The sequence below is a fragment of the Clupea harengus genome, chromosome 23 (genome assembly GCF_900700415.2).
Source record: "Clupea harengus chromosome 23, Ch_v2.0.2, whole genome shotgun sequence".
NCBI classification, from domain to species: Eukaryota; Metazoa; Chordata; class Actinopteri; order Clupeiformes; family Clupeidae; genus Clupea; species Clupea harengus.
The window spans coordinates 21851084-21853627 of NC_045174.1; the positions used below are offsets into that span (position 1 = coordinate 21851084).

Below are 2544 nucleotides of genomic sequence, written 5' to 3' on the forward strand. Positions count from 1 at the left end.
TGTATGTAAATGTGTGTGTGTGTGTCTGAGAGAGAGAGAGTGTGTGTGTGTGTGTGTGTGTGTGTGTGTGTGTGTCTGAGAGAGAGATCGCTCCTTCAAATTATTCTGATAATTGGGGGAAATCACTTCAGGTTCATAGACGATTTTGTTGGTGTGTGTGTGAGTTTGAGTGAGCATGTGTGTATGATGTGTGGGGGGTGTCTGCAAAAAGCAAAAACTCCTGTGGAAAAGGGAGAAGCAGACTGAAGGGGTTATTGCACCAATTTGGTTTAGGTCCAACAACCATCATCATGATCATCCTCCTCCTCCTCATTGTCATCTTCATCATCATGATCCTCCTCCTCCTCAGTTACAATCGATCACGCATGATCATCGTTCATCACATCTTATCATCACCACCATATCGCTGCTCGATTCATGCATCAAATTATTATTCAACTTTGACATAATCCTTCAATCACATTCCCTCGATCGATACATCACGAGTAGTCACCAACACCATCATCAGTGTGTGTGTGTGAGAGAGAGAGAAAGAGAGTGTGTGTGTGTGTGTGTAAGAGCGAGAGAGAGAGAGAGAGTATGTGTGTGTGTGTGTAAGAGAGAGAGAGAGAGAGAGAGAGAGAGAGAGAGAGAGATAATATCTTTGTTTGAGAAGAAGAAATTCTGGACCGGACCAAGGACCTACTGCACATCAAAAGCAAAAGAAAAACCCATTATAGCATGTAAGGTACTATTTGGCAAGAAAAGTCAATTTTAATAGAGAATGTAAGATACCAGGAGTAATACTTGTTGTCAGTCTTTACAGTGATGGGAGATCTCTTAAATACCCCAGGCAAAAATCGGAATGAAACTGAAATCCACAAATACTGTTCTCCTGCAGCTCAAATAAAACTGAAATAAAGCTTCACGGTGCTCTACTGTGCCGTTAAGCCGTTACGCTAATGCCTTCGGGAGAGTACAAAAAGATGTCCATTGAGGGGAGTCCAATTGCAACATTGTCCTCTAGATTGGCATTCGAACATGTAAACAACTGAAATAAGAAGCAGACAGAGTCACACTGCCAGTTGAAAAGCATTGAAAAGGTTGCGCTATGATTTGTGAAGACATTTGCCATGGTACAGCAAGCAGTAAGGCATACAATTGCTATGAATCACTTTTGTTACATATGCTTTCGGTTTTTAAACCTGTCAAAGAAAACGTGTAAAACGTGTATGCGGTAGAGTGTGAACGTGAGCCAAACATGAGCCTAACATGAGAATGCTTTACTGACACAAGGGTATGCGGTAGAGTGAGCCAAACATGAGCCAAACATGAGAATGCTTTACTGACACAAGGGTATGCGGTAGAGTGAGCCAAACATGAGCCAAACATGAGAATGCTTTACTGACACAAGGTGCAATTGCAAATCAGAGTCCATGTGCAACAATATCCAGCCCAAAGCTCGCAGGTCTGGTGTGAAAAGGACACTGCTGCAACTGACGGTGAAGTCTCTTTCCAGAGTATCGCTAGAACACAGTCAGTACTGAGGAGGTTGAAGCATCTGACAGCATGCTTTGATGGACAAATGAAGACACATGGGGTTCCCATAGCCCATAGTATGTTTTCATCTCCTTTTCCTCCATTCCCTAGCGCCCTTGTCTCATTCCCTAGTGCCCTTGGTGCCCTTGTCTCATTCCCTAGTGCCCTTGGTGCCCTTGTCTCATTCCCTAGCGCCCTTGTCTCATTCCCTAGTGCCCTTGGTGCCCTTCTCTCATTCCCTAGTGCCCTTGTCTCATTCCCTAGTGCCCTTGGTGCCCTTGTCTCATTCCCGAGTGCCCTTTTTGTCATTCCCTAGTTCCCTTCTCTCATTCCCTAGTGCCCTTGTCTCATTCCCTAGTGCCCTTGGTGTCCTTGTCTCATTCCCTAGTGCCCTTGTCTCATTCCCTAGTGTCCTTGTCTCATTCCCTAGTGTCCTTGTCTCATTCCCTAGTGCCCTTGTCTCATTCCCTAGTGTCCTTGTCTCATTCCCTAGTGCCCTTGTCTCATTCCCTAGTGTCCTTGTCTCATTCCCTAGTGCCCTTGTCTCATTCCCTAGTGCCCTTGGTGTCCTTGTCTCATTCCCTAGTGCCCTTGTCTCATTCCCTAGTGCCCTTGTCTCATTCCCTAGTGTCCTTGTCTCATTCCCTAGTGCCCTTTGTCTCATTCCCTAGTGCCCTCGTCTGCCTCCCTCAGACCATCGTGCTCATGGTGGAAGACTCCTCAGTGTTGGCCTGCTTGTTGGGCAGTGACTTGAGGTACTCCAGGTGCCTCCTGGCATCCTCCGTGTTGCCGCGCACGTAATAGAACAGATAGGAGATCACCATAGCGAACCAGCCGAACATGGTGACCAGCATGGCCACGTCGGTGGTCCTCTTGAATCCGGCGCACAGGTCCAGCTCCTGGGCCACCATCACGAAGGACTTCCCCGTGGCGCCGGCGTCCTCCGGCACGGAGGAGTGGCACACCACGTCCGCCAGCGAGGCCGGCTCCAGGTCCAGTTTTGGCATGGCCTCCTGCAGGTCACAG

General features: G+C 47.6%; 1 protein-coding gene across 1 annotated transcript in view; it reads right to left on the reverse strand.

The window, feature by feature from the left end:
- Positions 1 to 723: 723 nt before the first annotated feature.
- The window catches only part of LOC105904409 (leucine-rich repeat-containing protein 3B-like), a gene marked incomplete at its 5' end in the record, with an annotated part of 2180 nt that continues 359 nt past the window's right edge, over positions 724 to 2544 (reverse strand). The window contains one exon of the mRNA XM_012832288.3: positions 724 to 2544. This exon is cut by the window's right edge and continues 359 nt beyond it. Coding sequence (XP_012687742.3) covers positions 2208 to 2544 — 337 coding nt within the window.